Source organism: Astatotilapia calliptera, chromosome 19 (genome assembly GCF_964374335.1).
Source record: "Astatotilapia calliptera chromosome 19, fAstCal68.1, whole genome shotgun sequence".
NCBI lineage: Eukaryota > Metazoa > Chordata > Actinopteri > Cichliformes > Cichlidae > Astatotilapia > Astatotilapia calliptera.
The window spans coordinates 28,291,964-28,310,251 of NC_137440.1; the positions used below are offsets into that span (position 1 = coordinate 28,291,964).

Genomic DNA, 18,288 nt, shown 5'->3' on the forward strand with positions numbered 1-18,288 from the left:
ACAGAGATGATTAAGAGACAATATTAACACGTCTGACGCATCTGAATCCAGCGTGTAGACTAGACTCAAATACCAAAGAGCAAAATGATGGTCGAATAATTGCTTTCATGGCTGAGAGAGATTGAAAGGCTACAATGTTGCTTTCTTTTGTTTGTTTCTGGCGAACAAATATTCAAATAACACTTGCTTGGAAGTCTGGTCATAAAGAGATGGCAGGAAAGGAGGATGGAGAGAGGGATGATCTGTGTGATGATCATGTGACAAACATGGCAGTTTGTGGCTATTTAAATGAAGACTAAACTTCAGGCTTTAGGGATATAACACAGTTTAAGTTTCCTTTCATTTAGTTGTATAAAAAACTCCCATGTGAAGATGGAAACACTCGTACTTTATGTTTTTGTTTTGCAGCGCGCCCTCAGTCTGACCTTTCACTTGAGCACTTTAATGCCCTCTGGAGAGAATCACTCAAAGCTTTTTACTGCATATCTGCAGCTCTTTGACTGATCTTCTTCCTCTTCAGTTTTTTTCTCCCGCTCATCTTTTCTATTCCATCATTTGTTTCCTTTCTTTTTTTTGTTTTTAGATGACAGAACGTATCACTTTCAGGCCGAGGACGACCAGGACTGTCAGATGTAAGTGCTTTTCCCTTCCTTCCTCTTGTGTGTGGGTGCGCCTGTTTATCACCTCCAATGCTTTCCACACACTTCCTCCCTGACACACACTCAGTCACTTTACCTCCCACCTCATGCCCATTAACTGCCCTTTTACTCCAGTCTGAACCCCCCGTGTCTGCCTTAGCTGCGCCTGTTTCCCCCCTTCTCCTCCCCGTGCTTCTCCTTTTGTCATTTTTCCTCTTTTCATCTGCCCGACTCATGTCTCCCGTGATCCTTTACTCTGTCCCTCCTGCAGCTGGATCTCGGTGCTACAGAACAGTAAGGAGGAGGCGTTAAATCAAGCTTTTAAAGGGGACCATCATGTCGGCGAGAACAACATCGTGCAGGAGCTGACCAAGGCGATACTGGGGGAAGTCAAGCGGATGATAGGAAATGATGTTTGCTGTGACTGCGGAGCCCCGAGTGAGTGGCACAGTTGGACGGGGGAAACCCTCAGATGCCTTAATAAAGTTCAATTTAAGCCTAAACAAATGGAAAACTAACTATGTTTTGAATCTTACATGATCATTATGTGATATCCCACAATTTAGATTATGCTAAACTCTTATACAAGCAGCTTTTTAAGACCAGAAACGACTAAGTATGCCTTTTTTCCATTTAAATACAAGGTTTACATGCTTTTCATGTTTTGTTTTGTTTTTATAATTGAAAGCATAGTGATGCCAGCTCATTTACTTTCATAAATGGACCAGATTGGGTTGAATAACAGGTGTTGAGAACTCAGGATTTCCTGGGATTTTCCTCCAGTATCAGCTCCTTTTTCCCTGAAGAACTTGTTTATGTGTTCGTGTACTAAGAGATGATTTATGGGAAAGACACGATTGCGTAACTGCTGTTGTGTAGACCTCAAATTGTAGTAATTCAGAAACCATAACGATCTCAAATTTTAGTAGGCTGGCGTGCGCACATAGTTGGTGGGTCTCCAGTCATGAGGATCTTCCGATTTCTTCAATTCCTTAAACATCATTCGGATTAAAGATTTTTAAGTCTTTACATTTAGCTTCAAATATTACTCTTATATAATTTCAGGTGTTTTTTTTCTGTCTTGCTTACAGCTGGGATCTTAGTGAATGCATATACAGTGGACCCTAAGAGTATTGTTCCAAATAGAGCCGCACCGAGTGCATTTTACACAGCACAGCAGCCGATAACTTCATTAATTATTTAAATCTCCTGACACAGGGGGCTGGATCAAATCAGAAATCTCCACAGTTCTGCAGTCACGATCAGATTTTCTGGAAAAAGCAACAATGACTTTAACATCCTTCCGCTTGTATCCTCGATTCCTAAAGGCAGCGGACACTTAGAAGCCTGCCTGGAGGCAGATCAGACATGTGCACACTGCTTTGGCAAAGTGTTTGCTGTAATTTAATGTAGTATACAGTACTTACGGGGAGCGGGTAGTGTAATTCATGCACACCAGTGGTATAAATTCCTCGTATTGAAAACTCTTAGAGTGGTTCCCCTGAGGAAATATTCTGCCACAACCTTGAAATTAGTTTTGTGAAATCCCCCAAACCCATGAAATACCCCCACCACAGGTCTGTACTTTATTATAGTATGTACGTACGGCAGGCACATATACCTACACATGCACAGAGTAAGCAGTCCAGCTCGGTCACTTTCCTGTGACAGTGTGTTAGTGTTAGTAAAAGGCTTTTCAGGCAGCCATTGGATTTCCACAAGGACACATCAAAGTTGGCTCACAGGCTGCTGAAGTGACTTCTGCTTCAGTGCTTTTCACCCACATACACTCCTCTCTCATGTCACTCATGCATTGTTTATGTCCCTTTTTCTCCATTTTCTTTACAATGATCTTTCCTTTTTTACCCCTTAACAGACCCGACATGGCTATCCACCAACCTGGGCATCCTCACCTGCATTGAATGCTCAGGGATACACAGGGAGCTGGGAGTCCACTACTCGCGGATCCAGTCCCTCACACTGGATGTACTCAGCACCTCAGAGCTCTTGGTAAATCACTACCCATCTTCTTGTTCCTCTTTTTCTTATCCAGAGCTCTCTGGAATATTTTAAGCAGGATAAGCTTGGAAAATGAAACAAGAAAGGGAAAAAATAGAGGGAGATTTTAAGGACAGGTGGACAGTAAATAAAGATTGGGTGAAAATGAGAAGCCTTACAGTGCCTTTTGCGTCTTCCTCTTTAAAAGACCTCTGGAAGTCTGCACACTCAGAATAGCTGAGATTTTGTTTGGCTTTTCTAATCACCGTTTGGAGTAGTGATTTACTGCCTAAGGGACGGTCGGGATTAAATGCTTCCAGCCATCATTGCTTTCCCTGGTGTTAAGACGCCAGTCATGTTGGCCACAGTCAGACGGGGCGTTGTGGAGTCTGTGAGGCTCCACACTTGGAGCTCAGGATGTCTCCTGCCTCCCGGTGGGGGCGTGATTGGAGCTGATGACTTTTGAGTTAATCGATGTGGCTCAGAAAATGACACATAACTAGTTTTAATTACTGTGTGTGTGTGTGTGTGTGTGTGTGTGTGTGTGTGTGTGTGTTCGTGTTCCACAGCTGGCCAAGAATGTGGGGAATGTAGGCTTTAATGAAATCATGGAGGCTTGTTTAAGCGCTGAAAACGTGGTGAAACCCAACCCGGCCAGTGACATGTAAGTCACCCCCTCACACTCCATTCTTCCTCTATCCCCTCACCTCACCTCCATAGCTCTTCTGCTGCTCCCGTCTCCTCACTGATCTCAGTTTACACTCTACACATCGATTTGCGATCCTTTTATGTGACCCTTTAACACATTTTAAGTAACAAGTTTGACATGTTTTTATTGATTATCTCTTCTGTTTTAAAAAAAAACTAAGAAAAGAATCTGAAATCTGATCAACTTTTTATCATAATCACAAAAGCTGTTTTTGATCCTCAGAGTGAGAACAATTAAGGCGACTTCTGAAAGAACAGTTTAATGCATTATTGAAACCTGGAAAGGTAGTGTTGAGGTGTTGTCTTGAGGGAAGAAGTGTGATTGGGGGGAAGAAAATCTTGAATGATTCTAACTTTTGATTGGATGGTCGTAGATCGCTAAACATTAGCAGAATTCATGGCTCTTGTTAATGATAGTGAAAATAAGAGCATTTCCACATGCACGGTGCAAAGAGGACTCAAGGGTTTGGGGCTAAGCAGCTGGATAGCCTTAAGAAAACCATTTGCCAGTGAGACTAATCGGAGAAAAGGGTTTCAGTGTGAGATTCAGCTCTGGAGCAATAGAAAAAGGTTGTGTGATCTGATTACTCCAGATTTAGCCTGTTCCAGAGTGATGGGTACATTGAGGTAAGAAGAGAGGAAGATATGGTCATGCACCCTTTATGCCTGGCGTCCACCCTACAAGGGCCAGAGTGATGATCTGGGGTCACTTCAGCTGCTAGAGCTGATAAGTTCCAGGTTCAGCAAGATTAAAAAAATGAAGACAGCAGATTAGTTTTTCCATCAATGGATTTTTTTCTTCCCTGATGGCACGGGCATATTCCAAGATGACATGCTAAGAGCATCTGTGTCCTCGTGTTCTCCCCCAGGCAGGCGAGGAAAGACTTCATCACAGCCAAATACACGGAGAAACGTTTCGCCAAGAAGAAGTGTCCGGATGCGATGTCGCGGCTTCACACGCTGTGCGACGCAGTGAAGGCCCGAGACATCTTCTCCCTCATCCAAGTCTACGCTGAGGGGGTGGACCTCATGGAGCCCATTCCTCTGGCCAACGGGCATGTCAGTGCACAACATATGTTAACATTTTCCTGCGTACCGTTTCTCCTCCTATTTATAATAATCTGTGGCATTATTATTGCTCTCTATCTCCTTCCATGAACCTGAAATCCACCACACGTTCCAGAGATTTCATGCAAATGCTTGATGGTTTTATTTCAGGAACAAGGAGAGACGGCTCTTCATCTAGCGGTGAGGCTAGTGGACAGAACGTCCCTTCACATCGTCGACTTCCTCACTCAGAACAGGTAAACACAGCACTGAAGGCAACCAGAAATCAATATGCTGAGATGGTCTGTCGGACCATCATAAAAAGACCAAAAGCTTATTTTCAGTCCTGCTGGTTTCTTGACATCCACTTTTTTTCTGTTAACTCTCTTTTCTCTATGGACAGAAACTATTTGCATAATAATAACAATGATGCATTAAAAACAACAATAGAGCTTTGTTTTGCTGTGGTTTGCGTGCTAAAAACACAATTTTACAGAAAGTGTTTGTATTGGCAAAACTACTCCCTGGTCTTATGGAGCACTGAGGCAGGACAGAAGAAAGCTGGATTTTATATCCTCTGTGTTGGGATTTAAAGTTTTTCCCCTCTTTGTTTCTCTTCCCTGGAAGTTTAAATTTGGATAAGCAGACAGCCAAAGGCAGCACAGCGCTGCACTACTGCTGCCTGACTGACAACAGTGAATGTCTGAAGCTGCTGCTGCGGGGGAAAGCCTCCATAGAGATTGGTAAGGAAAAACACCAGAAACAAACAGCACAGCCGCAGTGCATCAACAGTCCATTGTTCTTTTTCTGCAGCAGCTAACAAAGTGCAAGGACTGAAATATTGTAATTACAGTTTTGAGGTAATTGTGCTTTGGGTGTTTCCATGTCCATCTATTTCTCTCCCTGTACATTTAGTCCTTTACATTTTTCTGACAGCGTGAGACACCGGTCATTTTAATCAGGAATCACAAGCACAAAAAAAACCAATTTTGCAGATTAAACTTGATCACAGTACAGTTTAAATTGCACATTACTGCACTGTGCAAAAGTCTGAAGCCCCCCCTCATTTCTTGATATTTGGATTTCAAGGAGTTAGACTTTCTTATAGTTGTAATATTAACTGGTTTAAGCACTAGCTCTCCAAAGCTTTCTAAAATTGTCAAAAAGGGCCTTTTAGGACAATTTTCTATCATTTTCAATCCACTCCTTGTACTTGATCATTTTCAGAGTATTATTTTTTTGTGTGTTAAGCCACTTAACACTGACTTCTGAATCATTCGAGCTTTAAAAAAAAAAAAAGCACCTAACTTAAGGGATGAACCATTTTTTCTGCCTACATATAACATACGACTTGGCAAAGAATTGATTTTAGGTCTGAAGTGGTGTCAGAAGCCATTCTTAAGGAAGGGAAACTGAGAGAAAAGGCTGAGGTGTGCCGTATTATGCAAGAACTGGACTAAAGAATCAATGAAAATAGATCTTATATAGTAATGAAATGATAAAATCATCAGTTTGTGTGGAGGAGACCATGAGGGGCACAGTGAGTGTAAAACATGGCGTCATGCTTTGTGATCTGGTCAGAACTGAATATAGAAAAGTCACTTGCGTGCAATACCATAGGAAAAACTTCTAATCAGCATGGCAATGTTCTTATTGCTGCACCTATTTACTAGTAAAATATAAAGAAATGAGGGGTGGCTCAAGACTTTTGCACATTATATAGAGGCCACTGCAATGGAATTTCTTCATAACAGTGTGCTTAATACATGAAAGCTGCTCGTATTTATAAAGTTGCTTTTGAGTGAGACTTTTGAGTCCGGGAGTTTGTTTTCTCTGGTGGCCTATCTTCATCTCACACTTGGTTCCCAGAAAACAAGCCGTGGCAACTTTTTCTCACAGCACTTATCTTTCTGCTCTGCTCTGCTCTGAAATCAAACAAAACAGCCAGATAACAAATGAATGGAGACGGAGCACAGAGAGACACCAGAGAGATGCTCGGTGTGGGAAACGGTTTAATTATACATTTGTCTTGTCACAGTGACAGGAAAGGGAGAAAATGGGCCGTGTGTTTGTGCTCATGTGGCTTGTGAGTACAACAGTGATTATATGTGTCTGTTGTTTTGCCTTCTAGCTAATGAGGCCGGGGAGACACCGCTGGATATCGCTCGAAGGCTCAAACACCTACAGTGTGAGGAGCTGGTGAGCTTACTATGTTTAGACTTGGCTTAATCCTGCAAGCACATCGTCGCTTCGTGAAATGTAAGAGCTGTCAGTCATTTGCGTTTCCGTACGTATGTGTTTACAGCTGAACCAAGCACTGGCAGGAAAATTCAACGCCCACGTCCACGTCGAGTATGAATGGTGCCTGCAGCACGAAGACCTGGATGAGAGCGACGAGGATCTGGATGAGAAGGTGAGGGATGCTTTTGTGAAGTTTTAAAAAAGTGATAAAGAGACAAACAAACAAACAAACATGAAAGGGATGAAAACGACTAACGCTTGAGAGAGAGATCAAATCAGCTTTGTAGTGAGGCTGCTGTGAAAAACAACCTGAAGAGCTCTGAATTTCTGCAAGAGGTTTATTTTATTTTGTTTCCACTAAATACAATCTCCTTAAATTAAACACTAAACTCCTTATTTCCTTTGTGCTTTTTAATGCGCTTTGTCATTCTTGCTGCCTGAAATGATTGAATGTGATTGGATTTTGGACAAGTTTAATTATTGATAGTTAAACATGTTGTTTTCAAGGCTGAATTTTAACACAGGAGCCTTATATATATATATCTAGGAGGAGAAATGGTGCATTTTAATGCAGGAGTTAACCTGCCTCAAGTGGCCATTCGAGGAACTGCAGTTTTGGCGCTGGCTTGATTTTTCAAACCCTGAAAGTTGCCACTTAGATTTGATTGGACCTGAGTTCATTATTGAAAACTCATCAGATAATTGATACTGGTTCAATTTTTGGGGGGGAATAACCATGTTTTAATTATATTTTTGTTGTGTTGTTGCCTTTGTTGAAGTGTTGTAGCCAAATGAGAAATCTCCTAAATACTAAAATAATCATTCAAAGTAATGCTAGAAGATTAGTGAGAAGCTTTATTAAAAGGCAAAGACAAAGTCCCATGACTGGGACATTGCTGCCTGCGCAGAGCGTGCAGGAGTCACATGACAGCCATACTTCACTATGAATGCTCACGTGCACCTATGTCAAGTAATGTCAATAAAAAGTTCATGATTGTGGTGCATGTGTAAAGTGCATGGTACCTAGGTTAATCATATATGATGTGCTCCTGTCTCACATTGTGTAACTGTAATGCTCACATCCTCACATGCATGCCTCCCCTCAGCCGAGCCCCCATCGGAGAGACGAGCGACCGGTCAGCTGTTACACTCCGAGCAGTAACTCCCACCACGTACAGTCCGGCCTCGGCTCCGCCGGCCGTGAAGCTAAGGACAAGCAGCGCCTCTTCATGCCCAACCTGGTCAACAACGAGACTTACGGCACCATAGTCAACACAAACCCCCCTCAGCCCACCACCAACTCTGCTCCACCTCTGCCCCCGAGGAACCTGGGTAAGCTCAGACAGGAGAAATAAAGGCGAATGTAGGTAGAAACCACTGTGAGCGAAACACACCGGCAGGCATTTAATAAATCTGTTACGGTTTATATGAATGGAAAAAAATGATCTCATTCTCCAGATAACACAGATAACCTCACTTCTTCTGAAGCTGGCCTCTTTGCCTGCCTATAAGGAAGTGATATGAATAAAAAAAAATCAATAAATAAAATCTAGTGACTTGCCACAGTCGGCCTATAATACCATTAGTGTCTGTTTGGAGTGCTGCCAACAGAGCAGAGGACGAACAGCCAGCTGTGTCGCCCCCCTCACGTCCCCACAGCTCTCAGCCTCGGCATTCATTGCCCTCATTAACCGTCGCTCTCAATTACACTGAAATGGAAACGACTTGACTTTATTAGTGGACGCTGGTTCTGGCAAACAGCCCTGCTCTCTCTTAGTCTCCCTTCTTTTTCATTTTAATAACCCCCATCTCCTTTTTCCCCATCTCGTCTCCAGTCCAGTTGTCCGGCCCGGGAGGCTCAGCGTCCAGCACCTGGAAGCCCAGTCCTTTAGACCTGACTGGCCGACAGAGGTCGTCCTCAGACCCCCCTAACATGCATCCTCCGCCGCCGCCCATGAGGCTCACTTCCACTGGAGGTATGGCCCCAGTTTTGTGCACGCTTAAATGCTGCCTTTAAGGCATAGAAACTCGTTCTCAGTCTTGACCAGAGCTACAGTGAAGTGATTTAATAAGACGTAGTGGACATTTTATAGATGTGTTTGGATCGCAGCTCTTCTCAGCGTCTAATAAAACATTTTACTGGAAGAAAGCTGTTAAATGTTTCATTTACATAATCGACACATGCACTTAGCTCACGTTCAGTTTTCTTTTCTTTCCACATGCATATGTCAAAGGTTCTTCTGACCTTAATTTATCAGTTGATCTATTTAAAACCAGACTTCCTGACTCATCACAACATCAGCTTAGTCACATTTTTCTTCACACTGTAAACAAATGAGCTAAAGCAAAGGATTGCTGTGTTCCAGCTCTGGGTCTTCCTACTGCGATGAAGATTGACTCCATGAGCAAGTCAGGTCAGGGGCCACTGGGGTCCCGGGCGGTGCCACCTAAATCTCCCGCAGGGTAAGAACATAAAGGCGCATTTATTTATGCACAGCAAAGTTTTAGATTTCCTTAGATGTAAAAGGCGTGTCGACATGTACTAGAGCTTTCTGACCTACACAAAAATATTCATGCATTCACACATACACATGAAGATTGTGCACTGCGGTCGTGTGTCTTGTTTTGGCTGCTTGTTTTGTGGCGTTTCTTTCCAAGTGGATAGAGACGCTTCTTTAGCTTCTAGGCTAAGCTCCACATCAAGCCAGACAAGTAATAACTTTCCTCCACAGTCGTCCTTTTGTCCTTTTTTTTTTTTTCTTTTTCCTTCCCACAGGCCTCATAGTGTTGTGATAAATGCCTTTGAGCTTCCTCAAGAGCTCTTTTCTCCATCTTGGTACGACTATCACTCTTCTTTTTTTTTTTCCTTCTTTTTTGTATTTCCAGAAATGATAAAAGCTTCAGCAGAGGGCCCCTAAATCGAACAGAATCTAAAGAAAGAGCATGTGAGTAACATTGTGTGTGAGTTGTTTGAGTATTCGCTCAGATCCCGTTTCTCCTCTGGAAACGTGGAAAGTTTTGTTGTCACCGTGATCTAATTTCCTTTTCATTCCAGCTAAGGAACTGCCAGGATGCCCTCAGAACTCCATAGGTCAGTCTCTGCCTCCAGCCCCCATGCCGAGGAAAGCATACCCAGTGAGTCCCTGATTTTTATTTTTTCAATTAACCCCCCCCACCCCCACCCTCCACCCCCTTTAATTATCATCCAGATTTTACTTTGCATATTCATTCAGTTTGCAGTACAGACTCATCTGCAGCTTATTTCCTAATTCATGGCTTACTGCCTTTGTAGAGCTGTGTAAGTCCCCTCCCTATTGTTTCAGTGATTCTAGTGCTTGCTTGTAAATTCAATCCCTTCTGCAGCCTGACTCCATAATTTGGCCTTATTCTGCATGTGAGAGGGCTACTGCTGGCATTATGTGTTTCATGTTAGCACATTTTAAGCGTTTTAATATTGCAAAGCGATTTGAAATTGACTAGAAAAACCAGAAAAGAGTGCACGTCTTTCATTTGCATGGTCTGTACACTAATCCCCCTCGCTGGCTTCTAGTTGTTGGTATTTGCCAGTCCAATCCCATGCAGTGCCGCGATGATTCACAAACCTCATCTTCTCGTCAACTTTGCCTTAGTTTGCTATTTAAAAAGTAAAATCCCACAGATTAACGCAAATGCCCTTGAAATCCTGTGTGTGTGTGTCTGTGCTTGTTCCCGTGTCCCAGAAGCAGAGGCCAAAGCGAGTGAAAGCCATGTACAACTGTGTAGCCGACAACCCCGATGAGCTGACCTTCTCCGAGGGCGAGGTGATCGTGGTGGACGGAGAGGAGGACCAGGAGTGGTGGGTCAGTATCTGTCACGTTGAAGACTCGGTGTGCAAGTTGTTTTGTGCATCTTGGATGTTTGCACGTGTTTTCAGATTTGAGATATTAAGCATTCTTTGATGGATGTAACTTTGATAAACCATGAGCTCATTCCCTCCTCCTCTTTTTCCGAATGCTGCTGCTTCTGCTTCCTCTGTGGAGCCCCTTGTGTGAACGCTGACCAGCTGCAACTTGTTTTCTCTGAGCCACCCCTGCAGATATGACCGTATTTAGTCAGTCTCACTTTGTGTCCCTCCATGGATCCAGAGTTTCCCCCCGAGGACCCCGTTGCCATGCTTCCTCTCTGTCCTATGTCCAGCTACATTATCACTCTTTTTGTGTCTGAGATATCAAATAACAGCACAGAGCTGCGGCTGCACAAACGGGTCTATCATACACTATATAAAGTCTGTTTCCTATGAAAATATTCTAGAAAGCCGGCATAATGAGGAAAGAATGCTTTACAGTGTTTAAAACGTGACTTTTATCTCTGACGTAGTTCCTCTGATAAGCTTTGATCAGCATTTGATGTTGTTACTTGCCATGTTTCATTTAACTTTATCGGAGCAGAAACATGTCCTAGCTTTTTACTTTCAGGTATAGACGACCTTTAAAATGTCTTTAATGGAGATAATAGGTACTGTCTTCTTTATCCTCAAGGTAATTTAAAAGGGGAAAGTCTTTTACATGTAAAGCTCTCATGTTTGTTGTGACGTAGCCTTTTGTTACTCTTTGCAGATTTAGATGGTGTTTCTGTTGATTCAGTTTTGTTTGACAAAATCCCGATTGATTTACATGGATACATGCTCATTTTTCATATAGCTGAAGATGTATTTTTTAGATTCTGAGCCAAACACAGAAAATATAGAAGTATATCAACTAAATCCAAGCACTTTAGAGCCTCTAACGCTGCCTGCTGTATATCCTGATGATACTTGCACACATGACAAATGCTCGTTTCCCCCTCTGTGAGCACTGAGGGACTGTATTTGTGCATTTTCACACTTTTAGCTCAGTATACTTGTGTCAAGCATTATAATATACACCAATAAAAGCCAATGAAGTATGTAAGTAGTAGTTTTGGGATTTAAAATCTCAAAACTGAATCACATGGGTTGAAATCACAAATATTGGAAAAGTCTTCCCCACCTGTTTTTAACTACTCTGTCATTTTCTGTGGTGTTTGGTACTGTCGTAGACTGTATGTTAAAGATGGGCGTAGCTTCCTGCTCTAAAAAAGTGAAGCCAATGCTGAAGTGCCTGAAAGCTGCATTGTTTTATAACGGCCAGCAGGAGGCAGCACTGCTTATTGCCAAAACAGGTGCAAAAACAAACCCTGTTGCTCATTTGATTTGATTTCTAACCTCAGTAAACGCTTCAAGTCTTATTGCATACAGCTCAGTCAGATCCAGGTGTTTGTCCAAACGCTCAGCCTGAGGCTACACAACTTTAGTCAGCCAGTAGGTGACTTCCCCGTGGCTATGTCCATCTTTTAGATGAAGTCTGTACATACTTTAGTTGACTCAAATAATTTAAGCATTTCTACCCAAACAGACTAAACCCCTCTGTTTTCTTGTCATGGCTGCCTCATATCGTCCTCCGACCTCACGTCTCATCTGTCTTTGCTCTTCGCAGCTGGGCCACATCGAAGGCGAGCCAATGAGAAGAGGCGCCTTCCCCGTTACGTTTGTGCACTTCATCGCCGACTGAAATCCGGGACTCGGGAAGTATCACACGTCCCACTATCACCGACAAAACATCCACCATCGCCCCAGTGTTTGCAGTCGACGTCATCGGCACCATCATCACCATCTTCGCTGGCGTCTTGAGCGAGCTCGTTCAAGCGTCACTGCTGCTCCAGCGAGTCTGGGTGTCACAGGGGACTCATCAGACTGTGGTTTTAATGCTTGCAGTTAAAAAAGAAAAACAAAACAAAGATGATTGTAGTGAATGTCCTCTCACAATAAATGCACTTTTCTTGTCTTTTCCCTTGTTGACATGTATGTACAGGATTCCTGTCATCCATTTTCTCCATTATACAGACAGTCCTTAAAGCGACAGCACTGAGAAGATCACAGCGTTGTGTTTTAACTTACTAACAGCTGTCAATGTGAACTTAGTCCCCATGCTTACATTCCATATCTGTGCATGAGCAATTCTGAAATGCCTGCTTTTAGGTGCAGCTTTCCACATATGTAGTAGCCCTCCCGTGTGGAGGTTTTTCTAATGGTGCTAAGTTAACCTTAAAATATGCTGGAAGTTGCACCCAAGGGAGCCTTTCCCTGACCCAATTTCAGTGACTGACTGGCAATCGAGAACGGGGATGCTGCATGTTAAAATAGCCTCCAGCCCATCACACCTGGGAGAGTCCACTTTCCCGAGCCGGCATAGAGTAATAGGAACATGCATCCTCTGCAAGGCTTTCCCCCACACATGCACACTGTCTGCCCCAATTTAAGCTGCGGGGCAGGGGGTCATATTCAAAAGCAACACTCCAGTTATTCCTCCTCCTCCTCTTCTTCCTCCTGATGCAGTGCTGACTGGAGCTGCAACAGGCAGTAATTACCTTTATGCTGAGTCCTGACACCTCAGGCCATCTCTGCCTGTCATCTGCCTTATTAGAGGAATAGAAGCGTGTGCTTGTATGTGCGAGTGCATGTTTTGTCTGTACGGAAATAAGCTGCAAACGAAAGCATATTCAAATAACAGGGAGCAAAAAAAATGAGAGCGTGGGAATGAGATGAAAAGCGGGAGTAAGCTCTGTGACTTTTGTTGCTTCCTCGAGACTTTTTCTTCACAGATGAGCTAAATAGAGAGGGAACACCCTTCCTGCAGCTTAAGCCTCATATAGTACTTTTAAGACAAGTTTATCTAATGCATTGTGAAATAAATATTAAACATAGTGTAATTAACTTCATTTTAGTTGCAGAGCAACTTTCTCTCTGTTCATATTGTTGATATTTAGGCATTTAACCTGAAATCGGAGCCTTTCGTGGATTTGTGAATGGCGAGAGGGTGGTAGCTGATGCGCACTCTCTCCACCGTGTTGATTATTAACTCACTGGATTGTTAAATCTGTTTGTGTAAATAGAGCAGGTTTTGTTTGTGGATATTTAAATGTAAAATATTGAAAATAAAAGGAGGGGGAAAAAAAAAACAAAAAAAAAGCAGGTTAACCCGGGCAGTAAATGTCTTTTAATGCACTGTGGTGATGAGCAGTCACACAACCTCAGCTGGGCCTGTGTGTGTGCTGTAAACATGAATACAGATACTAATGTGTGCACGCACACACACAAACACTATTCAAATCATTCTCATTAACAGTCTGTGAATCACTGCATTGACTCCTAACTCTGTTGTGCAAGTAAATCGGAGAAAAACAAACAAACTGGAACAATAAAATCTGAAATAGTGCAAGGCGTCGGTGTGTTTCTTCTTCAGAGTTTGTGATCCAGCAGCAAGTGTTTTTTCTTCCATTACCATATTTCGTGACCTGCATTTTAAAAACAATCTTGTCAAGCTAAGAGTTAAATGATGTCTCATGAGCTCCCTCTGCTGGCAAATGCACTCAAGAAAAGGAAAACGCTCCTCTGCTGTACCTGATCCACGTCTTTATTTTCCTTCTTCACACACATTTTCAACTGGACCAAAGTATTATTTCACAAGGTGAAGTCAAGTTAGTACCACAACTGTAAACAAGTCCCACAAAATCTTACATGTGTCGCTACCAGCCTGTTAAAATTTACTTTTTCCCAGCTAATCACACTTTTGGTACCAAGAGTTAAAAAAAAAAAAAAAGAATTTTAAAATAAGCTCAAGTAAATCTTTAAAAATGAATAAATCCCACAAATTAAGATCAATGTGTCCAAAAAGTCAGGCGATATTTGTAACATTCCTTCTGGTCAAAAAGTGACCACTATTGTACCAATACTGCTGTTAGAAAACAAAACACTCACAGGGTTTCAAAACCTGAAGAGGGATTTGAGTGATTTCCTCTTGAAGCCAGCTGTCACATCTGTGTACCGAGCAGTTAATCCGATGATTGTCTTCCGTGAATTAACATATGTCAGCAAAGTTTTAGCACTATGTAGTACCATTGCGTACATTAAATACACTTAACGTTACACTTATAAAAGCTCTGCATTGTGTCCCAAAGCTATATTTAATGCAACCGTTTGCCTCCTTACTACACCTTCTTTTAATATTTATTGTGAGAAGGCAAAAAAACAACAAATTCCAGGGAAGTGACTCAGAAAAATTCACCACAGTTCTGTTTTAACTGGATGGATTACAGGAAGGGGAACAACAGCTAGCTCACGCCAGACTTTTCCATCAATAACAAAGATTACGCACCATCAGATCTGCCCTTTAGATGACCTCTCAGAAGGGTAAGAAAGCAAAGGTGCAACATTTTTGCCAATAACAATGCTGGTTGTCTAACTGTTGCTGGTTTTGCAGATGTTTCGCTCTCATCCCAACTCTCACTCGGAGCCTCTGGACTTGTCTGATGTCAGAACGCAGTCGAAGGAGGCCGACAACACTTTGCAGATGGACTGCGCCTGCTCCTGTTCAGACAGACAGCAGATGTCACGCATCAGGGAAAGGAAACGCACAGTGACCGTGTAAAAGACCTTCCATTTCGTACTTACTGAGCTGCTGCACTGGTACACCCAGATGCTGCACTCTTCTTGCTCTGTGTCAGTGGTTTTCAGAGCCAGCAGGTTCTTCCCCGCGCCTAGCCCGTCATCGTAGCACAGCATACGCACGATCAGGTAGAGAGGATGGCGATGCAGCACATTCTGAGAGTGTAGAACAAAAACACATAGTAGGGGTCTTTTTCAATTTGTTAACTCCGTTTCCAAAAATGATTTGCAAATCATTTGTGTGCCATGTTTAATTTAAGTTAAATTACGTTAAAATTAAACTGTTAAATCAAATCACATCAAAGGTTGGAAGTGTGAAATTTCACTGCACATTCACAGAATTCACACTCACTTTGAATTTGATGCCAGCAACATTTTTCAGTGCATTGAGGGCAGGAGCATGTTTACCACCCCGTTGCATCACCTCTTCTTTTTAAAATTCAGGTAACCGAGGAGCTCAGTTGTTGTAGTTTAGACACCAAAATGTTCCTCCGTTCTTGGGATACTCTTCGAAATGACTGTGTACCACCTTTCTATTCCTTTACTACTCACACACTGGTCCAGCGACGCCACCTTGACGCCGTACTTGGACACTACGAGAACCATCTCCTCATCTCCGGGAACAAATGGCAGCTTTCCATCTTGCTATGAGAAGAGGAAGCAAAATTTGCAGTACCTTCTCTGTTTTATATCAGAATAATTACAGCATGTTTCCAAGGAGAAAGGTTAAAGTTAAAATGTGCCCAGATCTTTCTCCAGCTTCTTACCTGAGCAGCATCAATGTAGTTGATGAGGTCCAGCGGTTCCTGGAGGGTCTTGCTCATGTCAAACTTTAACTTCTCAATAGCACCCACATATTTCACCCGAAACTCAGCGCATGTCTCAGATGTGTTGTTCCCTATAGACAAAAAACAACAACAACAAAAAACACCAGTTAGAAAATTAAACTGCGAGGCTGCTTCAAAATTTTAACAGGAAGTCAAGCTGACCTGAGCTTTTGGTGGAGTCCGTGTCAAGGCTGGCAACAGTACTCGATCTGGAGAGTCCTCCCAAGCTGGAGTCCACAGACTGCAGTGAGACAGAAACATTAGACAGCGCCGCCTTAATGAAACGCAAAGACACACGTGTCTGCATGCTTGTGTTGTTAACCACCTTGCTCTTTGTGCTGATCTCACTGCTTTGCGAGCTGCTGCTGCTGTGGCGCTTTTTGCCTTTCCGGAACATCCTTCACCATGACGACCGCATCCAGCCCTCCAGACCCGCTGACCTGGATCATCACAGGGCTCAGAGTTAAACGCGCAGCATGGCTGCCTTCTCAGGTGTTAATGGAGCCCATAAATAATTAAATGCAGGACACAGGAGCATATACGGTTTGAATAATTGATACCTAGTTTGTTCCTCTTTCTTATAAGAGAAGAAGAAAAATAAAGATGATCCCACACTGCTTAAATGACACTGGGGGTCTGGGCTCTGGGGAGGCCAATCCATGACTGATAGTGTTCTACTGTGTGTTTCTCTACCCTGGTATACTTTTACTGCATTGGCAGTGTTTTTGGGATTACTGTCATTCTGGAAAATAAAGGCGTTGCCAATCAGGCCCTTTCCCGATGGCACTGCCCAGTGGATTAAAATCTGATGGTACTTTTCTGTGTTCATAATTCCATCAATTTTAAAAAGGTCCCCAACAGCACTGGCTGAAAAGCAGCCCAAACCATGAGAGAGTAGTGTGTTTTACAGATGGCTGCACACATTCACCATTGGACCGTTCTCCTCTCCTCCTTTATACATGCTGATGACATTCTGAACCACTAATGGCAATTTAAAGAAAGAAAAGATTCATGGGTGTGTGTTTAGTGGCTTCATTGAAAGTAAAATATTAAGAAGTGAGGGCTGGCTTAAAACAACTGCTAAATACCTTTCATGAAATTCATGAGATTTCTTGGATATTTATATAATTTGTATTACTTTGGCAAGTACATGTTTCCGGTTGGTTTCTTTTTAAAAAATAAAAAAAATAAAAATTGGGCTTTATTTTTATTCTAGCGAACTAAAATCCTTTCCCTCAGTCTTCTAGACCAGTTTTAGTTAAACTATAATAACCTTGAGTCATCCACACAAGAAGACATCCTAATTAAAATAACAACATCCACAAGTGAAAGGTGAGATATTTGTTCGAGTAGTTTCTTCATGTAGGAAGGTGTACTTGTCCTGGGAACTCTGAAAGCAAAGTTAAACTAAGGCTAGAAAAGCTACAGTATATTCAGTCACCACCGCTGCTAAACCGCATTTCACTTTCAACTTGAGTTTAATCACGTCTGAGTCTGAAAATAACTCAGGACCAGAATACTCAGAATAACAGACGATATAACACTCAAACAAGAGCCTAAATTGATCATATCGATTATAAACACAAATGTGTGAGATTATTTGTACTTTTTAACATTATAGTATAGTATTACAGTACTATTTAACAACGCGTACAACCACCAAGTTTAAAAACAGGAGCACCATTTAAACAGGAAACTACACCTGCAACTGTAACAGCCTCGTTTAGGTGCGGCTTGAACAGCGTGTCTGTAAACAGATGAAGCTAACGGAGTCCCAGGCTACAGACACCAAAGGTTAAGACGCCTATCACCCAAACTACGAGCTGCTCTGTGCTTGTAGTGCTGTAGCTACAAGAAAACCTGAGTGACTCAAACTTATCCTACTCACTCTTGGTCGCATTCATTTTAAAAGTTACAAGCCGAGGACTTCCTCGGAGGGGCTTGTAAAGAGAGTGAATTATCTAACGCTAACATGACTTGAAACATACCTGTTGTAACGAGGTGCTCTCAGTGTACCGTTTATCTGCTTTTCTTCCAATCCACTTTCTATTTATCCACAGTTTGACTCTTCGGCTTCCCTTTGAGCTTTGAAGCCTACACCCAACACCACTTAAAGGGGACGCAACGCAGAGGAAAAATAAACACATAAAAATCCTACGAATAATACGGATTATTGTGTCGATACATTGCTGAACTTAAAATAGATAATCCTAAATTGAGCTAATATATTTAACTGCCGTGCCTCTTTTTGCGTCGGGTTGTTTAACAAATGTTAGATCAAAGCTGGTAAAAGCCAACCGACGTGCGTCTCGGAACTTCTGTCACACGA

At 42.4% G+C, this 18,288-nt stretch overlaps 2 protein-coding genes across 5 annotated transcripts in view; one reads left to right on the forward strand and one right to left on the reverse strand.

The window, feature by feature from the left end:
• The window catches only part of asap2a (ArfGAP with SH3 domain, ankyrin repeat and PH domain 2a), a 56,478-nt gene extending 42,575 nt beyond the window's left edge, over positions 1 to 13,903 (forward strand). The window contains exons 13-29 of one of the 4 annotated variants that reach the window (XR_013903882.1): positions 584 to 632; positions 910 to 1,076; positions 2,515 to 2,648; positions 3,206 to 3,300; positions 4,214 to 4,403; positions 4,563 to 4,648; positions 5,019 to 5,134; positions 6,523 to 6,590; positions 6,697 to 6,804; positions 7,739 to 7,964; positions 8,468 to 8,608; positions 8,999 to 9,095; positions 9,519 to 9,577; positions 9,688 to 9,767; positions 10,352 to 10,471; positions 11,087 to 11,149; positions 12,125 to 12,472. Coding sequence is in view for 2 of the 4 variants with exons in the window: in XM_026153077.2 (XP_026008862.1) it covers positions 584 to 632; positions 910 to 1,076; positions 2,515 to 2,648; positions 3,206 to 3,300; positions 4,214 to 4,403; positions 4,563 to 4,648; positions 5,019 to 5,134; positions 6,523 to 6,590; positions 6,697 to 6,804; positions 7,739 to 7,964; positions 8,468 to 8,608; positions 8,999 to 9,095; positions 9,519 to 9,577; positions 9,688 to 9,767; positions 10,352 to 10,471; positions 12,125 to 12,199 (1,811 nt within the window). In the remaining 2 variants the exon portion in view is untranslated. Of the gene's footprint in view, positions 1 to 583; positions 633 to 909; positions 1,077 to 2,514; positions 2,649 to 3,205; positions 3,301 to 4,213; positions 4,404 to 4,562; positions 4,649 to 5,018; positions 5,135 to 6,522; positions 6,591 to 6,696; positions 6,805 to 7,738; positions 7,965 to 8,467; positions 8,609 to 8,998; positions 9,096 to 9,518; positions 9,578 to 9,687; positions 9,768 to 10,351; positions 10,472 to 11,086; positions 11,150 to 12,124 lie in introns of all 4 variants that reach the window. The other 3 variants (XR_013903883.1, XM_026153077.2, XM_080294073.1) reach the window with 3 other exon arrangements.
• Positions 13,904 to 14,080: 177 nt separating this feature from the next.
• Positions 14,081 to 18,086, reverse strand: itgb1bp1 (integrin beta 1 binding protein 1). The gene is made up of 7 exons (XM_026153079.2): positions 17,948 to 18,086; positions 16,285 to 16,399; positions 16,122 to 16,200; positions 15,900 to 16,030; positions 15,685 to 15,777; positions 15,139 to 15,288; positions 14,081 to 15,054 (listed from the first exon to the last, which is right to left on the reverse strand). Exons 2-7 carry the CDS (start codon positions 16,354 to 16,356, stop codon positions 14,971 to 14,973), a joined length of 609 nt encoding a protein of 202 aa, XP_026008864.1. The 5' UTR covers positions 16,357 to 16,399; positions 17,948 to 18,086; the 3' UTR covers positions 14,081 to 14,970.
• Between the last annotated feature and the right edge of the window lie 202 nt (positions 18,087 to 18,288).